The sequence below is a fragment of the Folsomia candida genome, unplaced genomic scaffold (genome assembly GCF_002217175.1).
Source record: "Folsomia candida strain VU population unplaced genomic scaffold, ASM221717v1 Fcan01_Sc032, whole genome shotgun sequence".
Taxonomy (NCBI): Eukaryota; Metazoa; Arthropoda; class Collembola; order Entomobryomorpha; family Isotomidae; genus Folsomia; species Folsomia candida.
The window spans coordinates 759436-779935 of NW_019091224.1; the positions used below are offsets into that span (position 1 = coordinate 759436).

At 37.0% G+C, this 20500-nt stretch overlaps 1 protein-coding gene across 1 annotated transcript; it reads right to left on the minus strand.

Annotated features, from left to right (window-relative positions):
• Positions 1–10985: 10985 nt before the first annotated feature.
• LOC110860409 (neutral ceramidase) lies at positions 10986–20300 on the minus strand. Its single transcript, XM_035860397.1, has 8 exons — positions 20119–20300; positions 19754–20055; positions 13846–14132; positions 13585–13780; positions 13228–13518; positions 11981–12320; positions 11520–11812; positions 10986–11351 (listed from the first exon to the last, which is right to left on the minus strand). The coding sequence occupies exons 1-8, from the start codon at positions 20251–20253 to the stop codon at positions 11183–11185; spliced, it is 2013 nt and encodes a 670-aa protein (XP_035716290.1). The 5' UTR covers positions 20254–20300; the 3' UTR covers positions 10986–11182.
• Between the last annotated feature and the right edge of the window lie 200 nt (positions 20301–20500).

The following is a 20500-nucleotide window of genomic DNA, read 5'->3' on the forward strand; positions in this document are numbered from 1 at the left end:
TTCGCGTCATCTTATTTCACCTCATCTGTCATGTTTCCTTATGGGAAGTTTAAAATCGAATCATCTCCGCCATTGTTCAACGAAATTTGAAAACTTTAAAATACTCTATATTGTCAACTTTACTAAGTTAGATAATTAGATTTGTTATTTAAAAATCCTACTCTAAAAGACCGAACTTTTCCTAGAACCATCGAACCATCATTTATAGAAAATCTAATTACCTAACTTTGTAAAGTTGAAAATATAGAGTAATTTAAAGTTTCTAAATTTCAATTTCGTTGAAAAATGACGGAGATGATTTTAAATTCCTCATAAGGAAACATGACATATGGGGCAAAATGAGATGCCGCGGAAATTTAGGCCTACTACCCCCTTAAGCTCACCGTAGATGTGCTGTTTGTCCCAATGGCGGCATCCTTTAGACGTTGAGTGTGCCCATGGCCTGATCCTCCGGAATATACAGTTGTCAGGATCGCCATGATTATGGCAAGACTCTGAAAGGGTTTGTATAGATTTATCTCAAATTCGTTACTTGTGTTCTGTAGCAAAAGTCTAAAATTTTATTTTTGCACTCACTATTACAAATTTTTTGGAAATATGCCCCATTGTGAAATGTTTCTCGAAATGCGAAACTTCTCGAAGTTGATTGGAAGACTAATAGCAAGTGTCCGCTTTGCTCGAGCATTTATTCGAATCAGTTTGTAATATTTTAAATATAGATTTTGTCAGTAATTAGTAAATATTTGTGCAGGGTGTCGTTTAGCAAAACCCAAGTTGAACCGGGCAATGCACTAACAGGGTATGCCGACCTGGGTTTTAATGGGTTGGGTTTTATTGGGTTTTAATTGAGTTTTACCTTAAAACTACTTTATAAAAGTTAAATATATCTCCTATACATTAGAAGACGTTATCTCAATTTATCTAATAGGTTTATTTCATCACTATTATAATATATGAAAATGCGGAACAAATCAACAATTAACCCCATCCTTTAGCATCACAGATTTCAAGTGTTATTAAAAAATATAATTTCGGAATTGACACAAATTCCAATATTGACAATGGGAATTTGTATTTGACTGGAATTGAATTTGCAATAATCGAGAATTATTTTTGTTAAGTTATTACTTAAAATCTAATCAAACCCAACAAAACCAATTGATACCTTTCAATACCCAAATAAAACCTACTTAACACAAAAAAAACACATAAATATTGAAAAATAGTACGACACTTAACTCACTAAATTTTATGCGATGAAAACATAACATTTTGAACACTTTTAGACATTTTCCTATCCAAATCGAAACCCTTGAAATCCATTTGTGCATAAATAATCCTCCTCATTAGTCATAATGATGTTGACGGCTTCTGAAAGATTTTAATCTCAAAACTACCCATGTTTTCTAGGAACGGTTTGTCCAATCAGTATTTTTAGTGCTGTATAATAATGCAGATGATAATTAACTTAATTATAATCACCCTTAATCACCCTTAATTACCCTTAATAACCCTTAATTACCACCCTTAATTAAATTATGGGTGATAAAAACGGTAAATAATAGATAATGAAAAACAAAATTCAGGTAAGTGTACTTTATAGTGTTGAAGAAATACAAGAAACATACATAAAATACAGTAATATTCAAATTGAGATAAATTTGAAAGTTTAAAATTTGAAATGAAATCCCGTGATTCATGCACGATTCCTGTGATGAGATGATGGATTTGGTGGCCAAAGTGTGGGCGACGATGTACTTATCAATTGATCATCAAATCTCACAAGAAAATAAATTCAACTTGACGGCAACTAAATTCGACGAAATTTATATAATCAGAACTGAAGTTACATATCGTAAAAATATTAATAACTGAGCATTTCTTCTTGAATTTCAGACTCATTTGCGGACCACATGTCCAATTAACTTAATTAGGCATTTAAATCTTGTGACCGTAAGCTAAATATTTTCCGAAGTTTTGCATATTGCCCATTGTACATATTCGTGGAACATCGTATCCATTTGTGATTTGCGTCATTCATTTTTCACGAGTCATAAAGTATAAGGTCATAAAGTAACAAATGATTTATAGCTCGGCTTTATACAAAACTAAAGTTTTCCACATTACCGGACTTTTCGGCGTTTTGACAATCCAATAAAAAAGGTTTCTGAACCAGAATTAGTTTATTTCTTTTCAGAATTAGCATTATAATTTATAACTATATTAAAGATAGTAAAATCTACTCATTCTTACGGAGTCAGCGAGATGAATAAAAGCAGCCCCTCGGTTCATCATTCTACTCAAACTCAAACAACAGTCGAAATTCGCAAGCTAGAAAAAAAACATTAGACTTTATTTAAATCATGAAGCTGATACTTCTGATCCTGGTCATGACCGTGGTGTCAATAATGGGACAAAAGGACAAAATAGATCATCGGGTCGCGTCTCTGGAACAGGGGGGACCTCTGAATGTTCCATCTTCTCAAGGAAGTGGACACAGAGATAACCGTAATTATAAGTATTTTTGTTACACATACAAAATCTTAACATGACCTTTTAAATTAGAAAAGTTACCTATTTTATTGGAAAATAAATACTACCACAGAGTTGGGTCAAAAATTTATATATTTGAAAAACAAAGTTATACTTAGAAAAGTGGGCGTTGCGTAGGAAGGATTAGTTATTTAAATAGTATAGTCTGTACCAGAATCAAGAGATGGTTTTTGAAAATGCTAATTTCATTTGATGATTTGGTTCTAGGGGGCACAGTTTTATTATATTATGGACAAAGTATTACTACATGTCCGTGCCAACTTTCATTTAAATTTTATTCAAATCACACAGTTCAATCACAAAAAATTAGTCAAATTCGGCTGTCTCGAAAGTAAGAGATGAGGGCAATTTTTAGGAATTTAATTATCTAATGAGTTAACTGTTTACGGTTAAGTAACTTTGTAGCCTGATTTGGTATTTAGTGAAACCCCCTTTGGCCAGAATTAACGCGAATATTCGTCGCTTCATCGAATCATTTAAATTCTGAAGGGTCTAAAAATGGATATTTACCCACTCGGCAATAATCGTTGGCTAAAATTCCTATTCTGTCCGAAAATCCATCTCTTCATTCTGAAACAAAGCGTATAGTCACGTTTACACGAATTTATGGAGAACAGAATTGTTTTCTGATTGGGTACATCATAGTTTTACTTGGGATATCAATTTGTTTTCTTAGTTTTATGAATAATAGTAAAGTTGACAAATTTTTAGTTATTCGCCATAAAAAGTTATTTAAAATGCATATTCCTACGCAAACAGATTTTCATGACTACTGTCTCTGTTTCTATAAAGGGGCAGGACAAAATTGATTACCAGATCGCGTCACTGAAACAAGGAGGACCTCTTGGCGTGCAATTTTCACGAGTCGAGTAAACCGATATAATCGAGGAATGCAGATGTATGTATTTAGTGGACATTTTATTTCGCCCTGGATCAACTAATTATTCTTCTCCTGCCAATTTATCTAGTGCATGAAGCACAATTATCCTTAATTGTACTTATAATCAATTGAATTAATCTGGATTACAAAAATCACGGCATTAAACATGATTAATAAAATATACGCAAGCAAAATATCTGTACATGTCTACGCATTATTTATTAAATATATAATTTACATTTATTTATATATTTTTATTTTTCTGAAGATGTACAGATGACATCCGAACAGTGTTTTTGTTATAGCGTCAATTTCTACTAGAATAATATATGAAAAAAATACTTTTGATAAGGCACTTCATAACGTTATTTACCAAAACTTGCACTATTCAACGCAATCTTGTAACACCGTTCTACCAAAAATGTAAAAATACAAATCCCCACACAAACTTCAAATACTGGAAATGCTGTTGTAAAGGTTAAGTTTTTGTCAATCTTCATTAATATTTCAGACTTTCACATTTAGACATTCACATTTAAGCAGGTCTGTTTGTTGCTGCTTCATCTAACCTTAGTTGGTGCTCACTCTCGCTTTTCTTGTCCAACTAGTTATTAGTAGGGTAGCACATAGGTAAAGATTGGTGTTGGCCATTTCTTTCTGAGTTGCTAATCTGGCTCATAAATATGCAAGTCATATTCTCCTTTTGTGGGTTGTCATGATTAATGATCTCTTGATCACGTCGTGACCATTCAACCTGCTATGCCACGTTCATTTTTCGCAGATTTCGATTGCGAAATCAGCTTCTGATAAATTTAATTGCGCGCAAAGTTGCTGACATAAAACAAAAAGGCAACATGAGTTCTAATCTACTTCTTTTCTTATCTACATAAACTTTGCAAAATTCACAATTGCTTAGACTTTTTTAGTCTTTTCAAAATAGATAATGGTTCCTTTTCGAAGAATATTCCTGACGGCTTTTCTCTCCGCCTACAACCAAGGCTCACGGGCATCAAGGTTGCATTTAAAAGAAAAATCGGGTATGCTCTATAAAATTCTCCATTTAAGATAAAATTAGTCCCACATGAAGCTGAATGCAATGTCTTCGAATTGTAAGTATCATAGTTAAATATGTATGTCAGCTTTTCGATCTTGCGTCCGGCGTACTTTCCGTAAAACAATAATCGTATAATGTGAACATAAAAAATTCAAAGCTGTAAATATTAAATGAACCTTGAGCTAAAAGTTGGTGAAGCTTTTACCCTAATTTATTAAATGGCGTGCTAAGGAAATCTTTAGCTGTAATTAATGTTATATTAATCCACGTGAATTTAGTTGATGACATCCATATACATGCATTCATACCTGTTCATTTTCATTTATTTGACTGATTATGATAGGCAATGATAGTGAATGAATATGACAGTCCTGTCATTTGAATGAAAATGACTGAAAGATTCCATCATTTCAGATGAATGAATTTTCACTCCTTTCATTTTTCACCCTATGCTTAATACAGGGGGCGAATTAAGAATAAAGTTAGATGAAGTGAAATGAAATGAGTTTGAAATGAAATGACTGAATTTGAATGAAAATCTTCAGTCAGAAAGCGGGATGACTGACTTTTGAATGAAAAAATATTTTTTGAACAGGTATGGACAGGTATTAGTATCTTCATTGCAAACAAAACTTAATCCGAATTTTTAACAATTACTCAACTGGGGTTTATGTGATCATGAATAATTTGTACAATTTTAGATAGAAAAGCTTTCATTCTTATTATATATTTACTTTATATAAGTTATCAATTCCTTTACAATAAAAAAAATCAAATATATCTACTGGATCATAGGCATACATAGTCATGCAATGACAAAACGTGCATACATATTTAGCTCTTCACTCTTGCCCACAACAGTATACATGATTTTGTTCAAGATGTCAAATTTTCAAAACTTTTGGTTAACTTTCGCCTACATTTTTGTATATATCCAAATAATGCAGTGCAATACCATCGTGAGGCCAAATTGTTTCTTAAACAACGTTGTTGAGGCTCCGAGTAAATGCGATTTGCAATTTGTAGACAGTGGATCTGATTACGACCCAAACTTCTATTACTGTCAAACGAATACAAATCTTTTATTGCCAACAACAATCCTGTCCCGGTCAAAATTTCCGGGGCTGAACATTTACAAAGCGCATGTTGCAGTTTGCAAAATCAGCCTAGTATTTTCTCTACCCTACTACATTGGGAGGAAGGGTTATAAACAGGAAGGGAAGTTTGTGACTCTCGATAAGACTGTCTACTTTTCAGAATATTATTTTGAATCAACAACATCACGTGCGAAGCAATGGACTCGTCTTGAGAGCGTATTTATTGTCTTCGTTTCGAATAAAGTTAAGCAAAATACTGGACCCGATTTGTTTAATCCAAAAGCTTTCCTACCATCAGCTGAACGAAACTCAGTGGCTAACAGTAAAACGTTAGAGAAAGCGAATTATATTGCGATAGCTTATTTCGAAGATTCTAATTTGCTAAAATTCTGCTGTTATCCTTATGGTCTATACCGGATTGGTGCAAAATAATTTGCACAGAAAGCGTCAGAAACATTGTCTCAACTTTTTACCAGGTAGCAGCACCCCCAAAACATTGGTATCTCGTACATTCAGGAATGATAACGATGTATCTTCCAAAATCCATTTGCAAGTAATCCCAAATATGCATTTTTCGAACAGTTGGCATTTGTAATATTTAGTAGATTAAACGTAACTGTTTATCCAGAAACGATTTCTCCTGACGAACGATTGGCGACGGTATATCACCATACAAGTTTCTACCCTGACGAAAACATCCCAGTGATCGGAAAATTTAGTGGCTATACCTATTTCTCATGCTATATTGAGAAGTATATATCCTTCTTGTTTTATATTACACCTTTTGAACCAGAATTATGGCTTGGCATTACAACATGCTTATTGGTATTGATTTTAATCATGACGATTTATATCCACTGCGCTAAACTGTCCGAGTTTCCGACATGGTTGTTCATGTTGTCAACTGTTCTAGAAGAAGGTTACGGTGTGCCCGCGGACATTGAAAGGAAACAATTTTTTCGGTTGACCATGGGATTGTGGTGTTTAATGTCAGTTATATTGACAAATTGCTACAACGGAATTATGACAACCGAACTGAACGCTCCCCTGCAGGGGGGAAAGCTCAAAACATTTTCGGACCTAGTATGTCCAAAAATCATGGGCAATAACCAAAATCCTGACCATGTTCTGAAGACTTTCGGAAACTTCACGAATCTTGATTTCAGCCGGCATAGGGAATATTTGCGGAGTTACTATACTTCCTGGAGATTCCGCGGAGTATCATATTTGTTGGGGAGGCAATTCGAAGATGCAGACTGCTTTAAGATATTGTCAAATTTAATCCCAAGTGGGTTTGAAAACAATGTACCAGACTTTCTTCTTGCTGTTACTCATATGCGGCTTCTATACCCTGGCCTCAACGTAAAGAAGGCATCGACTCTCCACTTTCCAAACACACTGGCGACCTTGACCTTCAATTTGCTGAATCCAGTTCATTCACATCATCCTGCTGGAGTTGGCACGAACTCAAGCGCATTCAAGGAGGAAAGTTTTCGGAAACTTGTGGAAACAGAAATAATCTCTTGCGACAAAACGGTTTTTACAAGCGATTTGGAAACCGTGAATATAGAGTTGGGTTTCCTACGGAAGCACTATCATTGGATACAATTCTATAAAGGGGACGAGATCATCTATAGCACACCTATAGGATTCGATTTTTATAACAGTGGGGTTTCGAAGGTTCCAACACATTATAGAATTCTGTTTGAGTCGGGAATCTACAGCAGGTTGGAAATCGAACAGTGGCGGAATAGCTTACTTAATAGGAAGCCCGCTATACGTAAAAAGGAAGAAGAATGGGACAAAGCACCAATCGTTTCAATTACGGGATCGCTTTTAACGGCTTTTATAATTTTTGCCGGCTCGTTTTCATTACCTATGATATTTCTGGTTGTAGAATGTCGAGCACAATTAAAGATGTGGGTGTATGGGATGCGAAAATTACTGAAGTTGAAAAAATTAATGTAACATTGTCGTTATGTTATGATCATGACGTCCGCATTCCATACGCTGTTTGGAAAGTTGAGTAAATTAAATGAATAATTCGGGTTAAGGAGAAGCTATAATACATGTGCCGCTATCATTATGTCCTATTCAGCTCTATATAATGCCTAAAATTGTACATCTTCCGTTATTTTTATTTTGGTATGTCCCAGGCATGGTGGAATTTCCATGCACAATTGATTGGCGCTTCCGTCTACGAATTAATAATTATGGTGAATAAAGTACATGGATTTTCTTAATATCGTCGGACTAATTCTAAAACAACCTAAGTGACTTCGTTTCTTAATTCGAAAACAACCTAAGTGACTTCGCTTCTTAATTCGAAAACAACCTAAGTGACAGTAAAAGCTATAGTTTTTATTGTCACTTAGGTTGTTTTCGAATTAAGAAACGAAGTCACTTAGGTTGTTTTCGAATTAGTCCGACGATATGTAATTTCAATAAGCCAGAAAGCAAATTACTTAATTATTCCGTGAATTCATGTAGGGCTAAGTTGATTTCTTGCTAAAATAATTACATGCTAGAGCGCATTATTTATTAAATTATACACTGGTAATTCCAAAAATAATTCAACGGTACAAAAAATAATAATTTAACTGCTGCAACCTTAAATTTACCAAATTTAACTACAGTCTATGTAACAACGTGTTAGAAAGTAAAACTTCCCAATCCAATGTTGCACCACTTTTTCAGCATTTTTTATTCTATTATTATAGATTTAATTATTTGGCAGCGAAACTTATCTCGAACGCACTAAATTGTGTAACCAATTTTGTAATCACATTTTCAATGACTTTGACTTCGACCTTTCATGACTGGCAATCGAAATACCCCTTTCGCAATTTAATGCACCATGCTGTACGCAGTTTGGAAAACAACTAAAGTCATAACGTCAGTTGTTTTTTATCAGCATGCATACTATGTACTTGTATTAAATACATACCCAACAGATCACGCCAGAGGCGCCAAATATGAGTTTTACACGGAAATACGAATTGATCCTTCATCTTGGGTCCTAGTAGATTCTAAAAAAACATAGTGGGTACTCCGGTCACGAACGACAGGCCGTGAGTGTCCCTTGTAAGATACTACTTTCACAATCCAATGATACATAAATGCTAGTTTTTACCGAATTTTTATGCTCGCCTCTTGAGTAGAAACACTGAAATTTCAACTTAAGCAAAATTAGTAGTGAGAATAATTTTGTGGAGCCGGATGTTTATTTCGTATTGATATTTATTTCCCGGGTTACGTTATTAAAATTTGCATAGAAAACCACCTGCAATAATGCAAATTGCTGAAAGTTTAAAGACAGTGACGACAATTTGTCTTATTTTAAGAGCCTTATCTGATGCATGGTAAAATGCTTGAAATTCTTGCATTTTCAAATATACGTCAAAATTTCAATTCCATACGGATTCTCAAAGTTTTAATGTTTTGTAAACAGTATGGCCCTGCCCACAATATGTACTTTCAAAATTTTTAATTTCGATCCGACTGACATACAATAAAGGTCAAGGAAGAATTATGAACTTTCTTCCTTATGGGAAAATTTATTTTTGAGAATAAAATTATCATTTCGAAATCGAGCGTTCTTCTGCCTTGGCGAAATTTCAAAATAAGTCAGCCGAGAGTGGTTAGGGTGTGACTTGGCGTTTTTGTAATTATTTAAGCCAAATTGGTCATGCGGCACAAATATTTTGTCACGGAGGAAAGGTTAGTCAAATGACCACAGTTTACTTGGTCACTCCAACCATAACCCCAAGTTAAGGATTTTATTTAATTTTCAACCCATCGAGTTGTGTGTCGTTATAAAGCTATTTAGGGAACTCGTGACATTATACCCAGTCGTGGTTTTCACCCACCATCGGCCAGACACTTGAGAAAGACAAGAATCTTGAATTACTACCGAGATTACACTACCGAGCCGGGTGTCGTTAACAAGGTCCGTGGCGCAGTAACCCAATTAAATAATAGTTATGTTGGATATTATGGGATTGTGCCATTAGAGACCTATTCAGTGGGGTGGCCTTGGGTAAAGTGAGATTTTTGTATAAAGCGTGCCAAATGCAACGATTGAAACGAAAAATATTAATGGGTTATGTCCTGGATGTGACCACATCCCCTATATGGGTAAATGGAGAATCCTATATATATAAGTTGAACTTTTTTAATGAAATTCTACATGTCACCGAATAAATTTTGTTAATAAGGCTCGGTCCTACCCAATCCGGAAGAAATTGCAACTTCATAGAAAAATAACCAATCAATATATTTCGGCAAAAATTCTTGTCATATAATTAGTTCTCAAATAATTAGTTCTTGAATGCAGAGGGTCACACGTCCCTCCTCCTCCAATCTGGATCGGCCTATATCTGACCGACGCCATGAGTGCCCTTTCACTGGTTTTGGTTACTTTCTTCGAGATGTTTGACAAGGTCCGACGAAATGAATTCACATTTTTTGCGTTATCTGTTGCATTATGATATTCTGCATTGCACAAATTAAAAAGTCTTTCAAATTGGTCTAGCCTCCCGGACGTGTTGGGCATTATTCTTTTTCTCGACAAAATCAATCAAAGTTCATTGTAGCCGTTTTGACCACAGATTTCGGGATACTCACCAAAGGGTCGAAAATTTGCCAAATTTCCTCTCGGTAGGTCGTCTGAATCAGCCGGAAAGCATGGCTCGTCACCTACGACGAGAAATTCTGATGATATTCTGCTTTTTTTGAGCGAGCTCGCGCCAATTGGTTTTCGACGATATTTCTTATATTTTGTGTACTTTGAAAAAACTCGAGCTTTAAACGACTTAATGCTCAACTTGTCAGCTTTAATTCTGTGTATGATTGTTTTCGAAATATGAAGTGGCTGGGCCACACTTTGCTCCGATATGACTAGGTTGTATTTTTATATGTTCCCACTTTCATGATGACTTTGGGATGTGGCTACACGAGTACGGCGACGTTTAAAATTTTTGTGTTATGCAAGCCCATTCGCTTCACACCCATAAATAATGCCATAAATAGTTGAATTTTGATTTCCTTTATTTTTGAAGTGGCAGTGTGTTAACTTCCGATCACGACCATTATTCACTTTTTCATGGCAGTCGCAGCTTCGCAAGTTCCTCTGCTCTTGTTGACCAAATTTTTTTAGATTTCAAGATAATTACCATCGGTTTTTGGATTTCCAAATTAGACAATATTTCCCATAGTTCTATGTCAAATTTATGCTCTCTCGCATTATTTTAACGTGCAGAATGGAGTTTCAATTTCTTCCGGATTGGATAGGACCAACTCTCATGTACCCCGTATCTGCATTCCCAGTAAGAAACGAAGGTTTACCTTTTCTAAGTGTGATGCACATGATCGTGATTTGCTTTAACATTAATGCTTAAACTTTTGCAAATATTATTTTTTATTCGTTATACATTTACGTTTTTTGATAGACCAAAATTTCATAACATTCCCAATCGAAATAACTTGGTGTGCATTAATTTATTCATTTGATTAATTAAATATACAACACAATTTGTGTCATATACATAAACCGAGTTTAATTTCGAACGCAGTTGCTAACAATATGCGTGCAATTAATTATTTCACTAAAAATTCCCTCGATTTTCCCTCATAGTTATGCATATTTCCTTCCACTGTTAACTTATAGTATCCAAAATGCCGAATCCTATATGTTCCGGGTTCCATGTCGGGGCTGAGGAACCACCGTACTTCTACTTCTCGGATCTCAGGTCCCCTCCAATGGAACCTGCAAAAATAATTAACTTAAGTATTTTACATTATCAAAAAAAAACGAAATTTCTTATTTAAAGTATTGACGTAGAGGCATGTTTTTCTTATAGAAAAAGTTTCTCAATATGAAAAATACCAGAAAGTACTCGCGTTGTGTGTTTTTCAAGATTAAGCAGATTCTTACAAAGTATCCACATCAGCATCAGTCCTCCAAACACCCCAGCGCCCAGTTATTTCAATTTTCTTCTCAACTATGAAGAATGTCCCCTTCCTTAAGCCCGAATTGCGTGGTGATCCCGCAATAAATACGACAGAGATTTCTATGTCTGTGGCACTGTCATACTCCGGTTCGGCATCACGAATAACGGAACCAAATTTAAGAGGTGGGAGAGGGTCAGGTGCGGGGACTACTTCGGTTCTCATTAAATCCAGAAAAGACGGAGGAGATGGTCCACTTGGAATTCTGTCAGGGTCATTCTGCGTAAGTAGCATTATAACAAAAATCGTTAATTTTAGACAGAGTGAATTCTCCCTTTGGCTGAAAAGACCGAAGTGCAAGTAATATAAATATGTCAGAATTTAGCAATTTTTAAAACTAAGCCTTTAAATAGTATTCATGGTATAAAATTTGCATGGCCTATTAACCTCTTTAACAGCCTTGGCCATTTCAGTCATCCAATACGTCACTAAAGGCACGGTGTTCTTTCCGAAAATGGTGGCGCCACCTTCAAATGCTTGATAATCATATTCTTCCGGCGTGGTGACATAGTTTATGTAGTTATTGCAAAGTCCAGCAAGAATAACGGTGGATTCTGTGACGTTTTTCAGAGCTCGTTGTACCCTTCGGCCCGCCATAGTTGTAAACTCACCGGGTAACCCGAGCAGGGAAATCGTGCCAATTTGAAAATATTGAACGGCAAAGATTCTCGGTGCCCATGCCCATGGTTCGTCCATTTCGCCGGCAGCGATCATGATTCCTTTAGGCCTTGTAGGAAGAGAATTAAGAAAGCTTAAAATAGCATCACTGGTTCGAAAAAGTGCAAAGTTGCTTATTGGGAAAGTTTTTGAAAAGTTAAATTAAGTTACACATTATTCGTGTTCACCATGCGTCGGACTAATTCTAAAACAACCTAAGTGACATCGCTTCTTAATTCGAAAATAACCTAAGTGACTTCGCTTCTTAATTCGAAAACAACCTAAGTGACAGTAAAAGCTATAGTTTTTATTGTCACTTAGGTTGTTTTCGAATTAAGAAACGAAGTCACTTAGGTTGTTTTCGGATTAAGAAGCTAAGTCACTTAGGTTGTTTTCGAATTAAGAAGCGATGTCACTTAGGTTGTTTTCGAATTAAGAAGCTAAGTCACTTAGGTTGTTTTCGAATTAAGAAGCGATGTCACTTAGGTTGTTTTCGAATTAAGAAGCTAACTCACTTAGGTTGTTTTCGAATTAAGAAGCTAAGTCACTTAGGTTGTTTTCGAATTAAGAAGCGATGTCACTTAGGTTGTTTTCGAATTAAGAAACGAAGTCACTTAGGTTGTTTTCGGATTAAGAAGCTAAGTCACTTAGGTTGTTTTCGAATTAAGAAGCGATGTCACTTAGGTTGTTTTAGAATTAAGAAGCTAAGTCACTTAGGTTGTTTTCGAATTAAGAAGCGATGTCACTTAGGTTGTTTTCGAATTAAGAAGCTAAGTCACTTAGGTTGTTTTCGAATTAAGAAGCTAAGTCACTTAGGTTGTTTTCGAATTAAGAAGTTAAGTCACTTAGGTTGTTTTCGAATTAAGAAGCGATGTCACTTAGGTTGTTTTAGAATTAGTCCGACGCATGGTGTTTTTAAAATCCAACAAATGAGTACATTGCTCGTTTTAGAATTATTGTACCGAAATTCCACTTACAATTGACATTCGGTCATTTCTTCTGAAGGAACTTTGATCAGGTCACGAATAATTTCCCACAGTTCCCCCTCAGGATCGAATTCTCTGAAATATGCAACCCCCATGGCAGCCTTGCACAGCGAGACATTCTCAACTTCCCCAGAGCTTTCATTAAAGTGCGGAACATTCTCAACATGAACATCAACAAAATGATGGGAATACCCGATCGGACCGGTTACCAAATTGTGGTTCTCAACATTTTCAAATAAAGCCCAGGCATGGTCAAATTGTCTTTGCCCGGCGTATTTCATTCTGACATAAGATAAATATATCAAAATATAGCTAAATTAAGGAAATTTAATGTTGCGTTTAATATACCGTAGCAGTCTGGGAGTAACATCTGGATCTTCGGGTTGTGGCCGTGGGGGAACATCGGCTTCTTCCCATGACGTATAAACTCCTCCAAGATTTGCAGACCCAAACCCAGATACAAAATCACCTTGTCCCGGTCGTTTTCCAGGATTCATCTTGTAGTCGAACAATAGAGACGCATATCCTTTGTGGTCAGAAGACACTAAAAAGCGGTGATGTTCACACTAATGAAAATGTTATGGAAATGTAATAGTTAAATTTATCTACCAAGAGGATTGTCGCCTCCTTCATTGAAATCGCCAGGATGGACAGCAAACCAATTAAACGCTCCGAGAGGGGTTGAATCCAAAGTCTCAAATTTGAAAAGGTCCATAACCACATCTACGGTCGTGTTATAGAGATCCCGTTCCCACTGCGGGTTTCTCAAGTAGGCCCCCTCCCTCCGCCTATTTTCATTCACCCTTTCCAGCACTCCACTGGTGTAGTATATCCTTCCAAGTTGGGCGGAAGTTAGGGCGTTATCAACCGCCTCATAGATACCATCAATAGAATTCCTATTATAGCATTAAAGATGAAAACTAAATCAAAAATTTAGAGAATTTATATCTATCGCTTGATTCAGATTGTTTTATATCTGACAAGGGACACTATTGGATTGGGTGTAGCGTCCAGGGTACCCACTAGAGGAGAGCCGAGCCTGGGCTTTTTTCGAGCTTGCTCGAGACCGCCCAGGACCAACGGGCTTTGGGCGGGCCAAGCTTTTGAGTTGGAAATTTGAGTCAGGCCTGGGTGGGTCGAGGTTTTGAGTTGGGCTTTTTACTCGGGCCGGGCTTGGGCAGGCTTTACTTTTGAGTCGGGCTTTACGTCGGGCCCGAAAAAAGCCCCACTCATATCCCTTTCCTGATGTGAGACAGTCCTCAAATTTATTACAAAGCGTGCACTAGTAGAAATCATACCTCACAATTCATTATTGTTCTCTATTAGGATTTTCACTTATAAAGTTATTCCAGCCCACCATTTTTAGAATAAACTATTGTTTATCGCTGTGAGAGCAGGAATTTAAGAAATCTGTGTCGTGAGGAAGACGATCACAATCTACTTGAACTTGTTAGGCGAGTGCTAATCTCGGAGTTACGCCTTATGTACTTATTGGCATAAACTGTTTTGCGTACATTTAAAGTGAAAATAGTTAATACTACTGTTTGAAACATGTTGATTAAAGGTTTTGCTCTATGTGATTATCATTGCATTCGTTTCATTATTATTTAGCCACCCTAGGATTTATTAATTGTATTAAATGTATTACTTGCAAGTCTTCACGCCACAACAAGAAAACGACGGGCCTGGGTTAAAAGCCCGTTGGGCTAGGGCCTGGGCTGGCTTTCTCAACTAAAAGCCCATTGGCCTTGGGCGGGCTTGGGCTTTTAAGATCTGAACTTGGGCGGGCCTGGGCTTTCGAGTTGGGCTTTGAATATGGTCGGGTTTTTGGGTAGGGCTTTTGAGTCGGGCTTGGGCGAGCCGGGCTTTGGAAATCCTAGTCTCGACTCACCTCTAGTACCCACTATGTTTTGTAGAATCTACTGCGACCCTAGATGAAGGATCCATCCGTATCTCCGTGTAAAACTCATATTTGGCGCCATGGCGTGGCGCAAAACTTAAAAATCTGACTAGGGGTACTTTTCAAGTGATAGCCGTGTCCAGGGTACCCACTATGTCGCCACATTCGCCAAATTTGAATGTTTTCATTTTCAAAACCGCCATAATTTTTGAAATCCTGGGCGGCCGATTTTCGCAAAAATTTCCAAAAATCATGAAAAAGAGTTCGACTTGCGTATACCATGAAGTTTTTCAAAATTTTGATTGTTTCAAATTTTTTCAAAATTTTGCGATTTTCTTAGAGACTGGGATTTGGCGAAACTTTGTTTAAAATATCTCAAAAATAAAAATATTTCGTTTTTTATTCATTTCTTAAAATTTTGACCTTTGTGATCATTTTAAGCCCAAAATTTTGAAAATCCCACGGAAATTGCAAAAGTTATCGAGGTTCAAAATTGGTCGAAAACGGAGATTTTTAGCCCGAGTCAGGGCTTATGTACCCGTCACGTCCGTCTGTCTTGCGATAACTGTCGCTAAACTCATCCTATCGACTTGAAATTTTGCACACATGTAGTATGGGTCAAATGAAGAGTTAAGTTCGAAGATGGGTAAAATCGGTCAAGTGGTTGACCGGTGGGGGTCATATGAGTGGATGGGGTATTATGCACCAAAATCTCAAAATAGTGCTAGAAAGCTGAAATTTGGTACAGAGGTTGGTAATGGGTCCTGATGGAAGAATATGAGTTCAAATTGGAAAAATTTTCGTCTGGAGGGTCCCAATGGGGTTACCCATACCGATTTTTCAAAATCATCATATCGAGCTGAAATTTGTCATTGGAGTTGCTAATGGGCAATAATGGAAGAACATGAAGCAAAGTTTTAAAAATTTTACGTGGAGGGACCCTATGCGGTGACCCATACCGATTTCTAGAAATTGTCGTAAAAAGCTGAAATTCAGCACCGCGATACTTCGACGTTAAAAGTGAGCAAACTGCAACCAGAGAGGGTGTGACAAAAGTCCGGTCAATTGTGACAAACACTAAGCGGACGCTCTCCCTGACTCGGGCTATATCAAGTCTGCACTGTAGGTTTTAAATTTGGCGCCACGCCACGGCGCCAAAATGAGACTTACACGAAAATGTGAATGAATCCTTCATCTAGTGTTCTAGTCAAATCTAAATTACATAGTGGGTACCCTGGATACGACTATCACTTGAAAAGTACCCCTAGTGAGTGTTCGACCAATTTCGAACCTCCATAACTTTTGCAATTTCCGTGGGATTTTCAAAATTTTGTGTTTAAAATGATCACAAAGGTAAAGATCTTAAGAAAAAAGAGAATATTAAAAAATTATTTGTTTCGAAATATTTATACGATTTTGGAGACGAATCTCCGGCCTTAAAAATTTTCGAAAAAATGCAACAATTAATTTTTTGAAGACTTTCATACAGTTGGAAAGTTCGATTCGCTGTCATATTCTTGGCTAAATATTTTGAAAATCCCTATACGATTTCAAAAGTTACGGCGGTTTTAAAATTAAAAATATTTAAAATTTGGTAATGTGGCGCCACGCCATGGCGCCAAATGTGAGTTTTACAAGGAAATGCGAATGGATCCTTCATCTTGGGACCTAGTATATTCTAAAAATCATAGTGGGTACACTGCATGGTCCGCTCACTTGTATAGTGTCCCTTGTGAGCATAAACTGTACTCCAGGGTCTCCAATATCAGATGAGATAGGTCTCGTTATCTGATTACCTATCATATTACCTATCCGACAATAGCTCTCTACTTACCAGCACACCTGTTCACATTCATTCAATACAAAATGAATGAATTGTTAATTTATTATTCATCAAACCAATGAATAATCAATAAATAATTTCTTCAAACTTTTTGAATGAATGAATAATTTCTTCAAACTTTTTGAATGAATGAATAATAAGATAAGATTCATTCAATCCCTATAGAGGCCGCTTCGGGCCGATGAAGGTACAGTTATTAGTTTGAATTAAAGTGTTGATAATAATTAGTTGAATGAATGAGTAATAGATATGCTGTAGAGCCGAAAGCCTACACAACGCGGATTCCATCGCGTCGACTTAATTAATTTAATTAACCAGTCTAGATAAGGTCAGAGACGGTCTTGGCCGTGAAGGCCAACTAACTTAATGCGGGTGCGATACCCGCAGCCCACTATATAAAGAGCGTCCGAGCTCTCACTCAAAACACAGTGTTCTTGACTCGCGACGAGTCCTCTTCCTGCACATGTATGTATGCAATTACTCTCTAACTAACCAGCCAGAGATTGGCGATTACCTCTATGTAGTTATGTACTTACTAGGGATTCCCACAAGACGGGACAGTCTTGTCTTGTCCCGGCAAGACGGGATAACAAGACGGGACAAGACGGAAATTTACGTCCCGCGTTTTGAAAAGCAAGACGGGGCACGGGACGGGACAAGCCAGGTCTTATCCCGGCAAGACGGGACGTCTTGCGACCATCGAAAATATTATATTTTCGTCCCAAATATCAAAATTGCATTCAAATAGGGACAAATGTAATATATTTTGAATCGAATATAACTTCAGCAAAATTTTAATCCTGATAAAATGCAAATTCTATTGAAATTTAGTGCATGGAATCATTTTCCCACATGTTTTATAACATATCCAAGATTATTGCCAGTACGTACTACATTTGGGAACACTAATTCTAGTAAACGAAATTTATCACTGTTCAAATTGAATCGTACAGATCAGAACCTTATTTCCTGTGAACCTGATGTAGAAGGAATGTGACCATGAAATAAAATTTTGAAAATATCAAATGACAGTTTTGGATCGGTCAAAAACGAAATTAGTTGGTTTTCATCACTCATGTTTTAGATAGTTGTAGTAAAGAGGGTACTTTTCCACTTTTTCTTGCACTGGACAGTGCACTGGACAATCTGATTTTTAACAACCGAAGCTTGGTAGAAATTATTTTTTAGTCTGTGAAAACAATTTGTATCATGCTTCTTGAAAGGAGCATAAATTTTGACAGCAAATTGTACCTATTTAAAACATGTATGTCCCGTGTTGTCCCGTCTTTCACGGGACGGGCAAGACGGGACGCAAGACAAGACGGGACGGGTTGCCGTCTCGTCTTGTCTTGAAGTTTCGTCCCGTCGATGGTAACAAGACGTATATGTCCCGTCTTATCCCGTCTTGCGGGATGCCCTAGTAGTCACTATCCACCGCCACCACCACATTCCTACTTCGACTCCAGTCCACCACATAACTCTTATATAACACGAGTATACCTCGTATAACTGTTGAATTAAATGCTCAGATCAACTGCTCCATGAGTACATTCAGCAACTAATTTATTTATGATCAAATCATGTCGTATTTAACTAAGAACAATTAATGCATTCATAATGCATGCATAACCTAAAATGTCAAGGAGGTTAACAAACTGAAGCAAATCCGCCCACAATAAGTGGTGGTCTAATATTTACTACTCTGCACATAGTTATCCATTTAACGCTTTGAGCCCAGCTCTCTCTTCCCAGTCTCAGCCTGCCTCAACACCACTCATCCATTCCTAACACAAGGCATAATATAATGCATTGCCATAACTAATAAACAGTGAGCCAAGTCCCACTTAAGTCTTGTTTATCCACTCTCACGCAGAAACAGCGTTCCGACCGCTCGCTCTGTCTCTATATGTAAGTGGCACTTCTCCTCTCGGACACTCGACACGACGTAACGCGCTCTCAGTTACGCTCTACTTTTAACCCCACGAGGGTTACATCTTCTTCTCAGTGCTCTCCCTTACAATGCATTCGTTTAGTTCATGTGAGTGAAGAATGAGTGAATAATTTTATTCATTATTGATATTCCCCCAATGCTTAATGCATGGTGTGTATTGAGAAATCCATTTAATAATACGAAATTGAATAAAATGAATGAATAAATGAATAAATGAATGAATAAAATCAATGAAATGAATGAATCAGTGAATAAACTCTCCAAACGAATATAAAAAAGTAGCGTCAGCGTGGTCAGTTTCCTTTCCTAAATTTCCTTTTCTTTCTTAAGTTTCCTTCCTTTCCTAAGTTTCCTACAAAATGACTCCCCATGAAAATTAAGTGTTTTTTGACCCCAGGACCCCGACCACGACGTCAAAAGTCAAAAATATTGGCGTCGTTGAATTCGTGTCGAAATTTCCTTTAAAATGACACCCCATATGAAAATTAAGGTTAAATTTGATTTTCGACCACACCCCCTGGCGCTGTCGGGGGTGGTCCGGTTGACCTGGGTATCGAACTCGACCGAGAACTAAAAATTAGAAGCACAATGGCGAAAACCGCGTTTGATTTCGTTCAGGCGTTCTCGAGATATCCTGCTTACGGACGGACGGACAGACGGACGGACGGACAAAACGATCACAATAAGTAGCTGACGCTACTTAATAATGAATGAATAATATTTTCCAAATTTTAAATGAATGAATAATGAATGAATAATAGCTTCCAGATTTTGAATGAATGAAGATTGAATAAATAAATATTTTTTGAACAGCTTTGCTTACCAATAAGAAACAGGATTGAATCCCTTCGACTCAATCAACAGAAAGGCATAATACGTCATGAATCCCGAGACGCCAGAATGTGTATGAGTTGCGGAAACCATGATATTCTTCACACTAATTTTTTCTCCATATTTTCTCTGTAGCTTGAGAACAACTTGTTCGACGAGCGAATGGTCGATCATTCCCATATCACAGGTGATGTAGACCACCACATTACCAGAGGTGACGGACTCAACGGCAAAAGCTCGGGCGTACTGCCGAGTGTATATCCCGGCGGCTTGAAGCCAACCGATGAATCCATTCTGGGAATGAAGAATGATTTTCAGTAATTTTTATATTTTTTAATAATGTGTGGGATTTAGTACCAGTGGAGTTCCGGCAGGTGGCCCAGTTATGTCCCCAATACCTACTCCTACTTTATAAATTCCATCGTCATCCTGGCATCTCCCTACACTTAAAAAGGAGACGAGCAGTAACGAGAAATAATGCTTGGACAACATTCTTCGACGAGTAGCAATTCAATGAAGCAGGACAAAATCCTTGTAGTCCTGGTAACTTATTACATACGTGTGTTACGAAGTCAACTGATTTTGTTGATAGATAAGATAAAGAGTAAAGTGGCACAATTAGCATGTACAATCAATACTGATTAGTTTACAATGCATATTGCACAACTTTTTACAAGAATGGTTGCGAATGGAAATGGAAATGCAATTAGTCGGACCGATATCACATGCCATCGATCAA

Bases quoted from the DNA above. Each gene is read 5' to 3' on its own strand.
- LOC110860409 (XM_035860397.1), bottom strand. From the start codon at position 20,253: ATGTTGTCCAAGCATTATTTCTCGTTACTGCTCGTCTCCTTTTTAAGT. The intron at 20,056-20,118 runs GTACTAAATCCC...CTTCATTCCCAG, and splicing joins CACCTGCCGGAACTCCACTG to AATGGATTCATCGGTTGGCT. The intron at 13,781-13,845 runs GTAGATAAATTT...ACCGCTTTTTAG, and splicing joins AGGAGGCGACAATCCTCTTG to TGTCTTCTGACCACAAAGGA.